The following is a 1,691-nucleotide window of genomic DNA, read 5'->3' on the forward strand; positions in this document are numbered from 1 at the left end:
CCACTTTCTTGGTCTCATCTTTCTTTTCCTCAACTTGGGGTTCCCTTAAGTTTTCCCATCGGAGTGATCGAGATCCCTTAAAGGGCGGTTGTGTTGCCATCATAGTTAACACTTCTCTTTCCTTTTCATCAACTTCTTGAGTGTCTTCAGAGATTGATAAACTTAGAACTCTCTCCAAGGGCAATTTTTGTTCATCTAGAGGATTTTTTTTCAGAACCATTTGATCAATCACCTCTATGTGTTGACTGGTGGCCACATCATCTTTGTATTTCATGGTATTACGCACATCAATTTTTAACTCTTCGTCATAAACTTTTAGAGTCATGGTGCCCTCTTCTATATCTATCAAGCATCTCCCGGTCTCCAAAAATGGTCTACCAAGAATGAGCGATATCTCTTCATCTTCCGACATTTCTAAGATCACAAAGTCCACCGGAAACACAAACTTATCAATCTTCACCAGAACATCTTCCACCACTCTATAAGGTCTCTTCACAGAGTGGTCAGCAAATTGAAGTGTCATTCTGGTATCCTGCACTTTTCCAATCCCCAACCTCTTGTAGATGGATAACGACACGAGGCTCACACTTGCCCCCAAGTCTATAAGGGCCTTTTTGAAAGGTCTATCCCCGATAGTGCAAGGGACAATTACCGAGCCTCAATCTTTTTTCTTTACCGGAATCTTCATACCCTGCAAAATAGCACTACAAGTTTCGGTTAGTACAATAGAGTCAGTGTTAGTGCTCCTCCTTTTTGAAATAATATCCTTCATGAACTTAGCATAAGAGGGCATTTGCTTAAGTGCCTCCAAGAACGGAATGTTAATCTCAAGCTTTTTGAACATCTCCAAGAATTTCTTGAAGTTGTTCTCATGTTGCTCTTTCTTCTTATTTCTTGTTGGGAAAGGGAGTTTGACAACCGAATTTGATTCACTAACTTTTTCTTTAACCACTGGTTTAGGTACCGTCACCTTTTCACTAACAACCTCATTTTCTTTTATCTCCAAATCAACTTCAAGCAATTGGTCTTCTTGATCACCATCTTTTTCAGGGACTTCTTTCGCCTTGCCACTCCTTGTGGTTACCACACTCACATTATTATGCTCTCGTGGATTTGTAACTGTAGCACTCGGTAATGCACCTGGTGTTTGCGAACCTGCGAATTGTTGAGCAATCTGACTCATTTGCACTTCCAGATTTTTTATTGAAGCACCAGTGTTTCTTAGATTACTTCTAGTCTCCTCTTGAAATTGTGAACTCTGAGCTGCCATTTTTTCAATGGCAATTTCCCAATCTGCTTTTCTTGGAACCTGTTGTTGAAATTGTTGTTGGGATTGGTGAAACTGCTGCTGTTGGTAAGGTTGTTGTTGTTGTGGTTGATACTGTTGTTGTGGTTGGCTTTGATACTGGGTGGGCGCTTGCTTCTGAGCATATCCTTGCTGGTCCTTCCAGGAAAAATTTGGATGATTTTTCCAACCAGGATTATACATGTTGGAGTACAGATTGTTCTGCTTCAGAAAATTAATCTCTTCTACCTGTTGTGCAGTTGCCACACAATGCATGGCGAAGTGAGGACCTCCACAAATTTCACAACTAACAGCTTAAATAGGTTGGACCGGTTGCACTTGTGCCACCGTTTGAGTGTCAAGAGTCATTTTCTTGAGTCTTCTCTCTACTTCAGCTGTTATTTGA

At 40.8% G+C, this 1,691-nt stretch overlaps 1 protein-coding gene across 1 annotated transcript; it reads right to left on the reverse strand.

Annotated features, from left to right (window-relative positions):
* Positions 1-658: 658 nt before the first annotated feature.
* Positions 659-1,270, reverse strand: LOC127122975 (uncharacterized). Its single transcript, XM_051053247.1, has one exon. It carries the CDS (start codon positions 1,268-1,270, stop codon positions 659-661), a length of 612 nt encoding a protein of 203 aa, XP_050909204.1.
* Positions 1,271-1,691: the final 421 nt, after the last annotated feature.

This window comes from Lathyrus oleraceus, chromosome 2, assembly GCF_024323335.1.
Source record: "Lathyrus oleraceus cultivar Zhongwan6 chromosome 2, CAAS_Psat_ZW6_1.0, whole genome shotgun sequence".
NCBI classification, from domain to species: domain Eukaryota; kingdom Viridiplantae; phylum Streptophyta; class Magnoliopsida; order Fabales; family Fabaceae; genus Lathyrus; species Lathyrus oleraceus.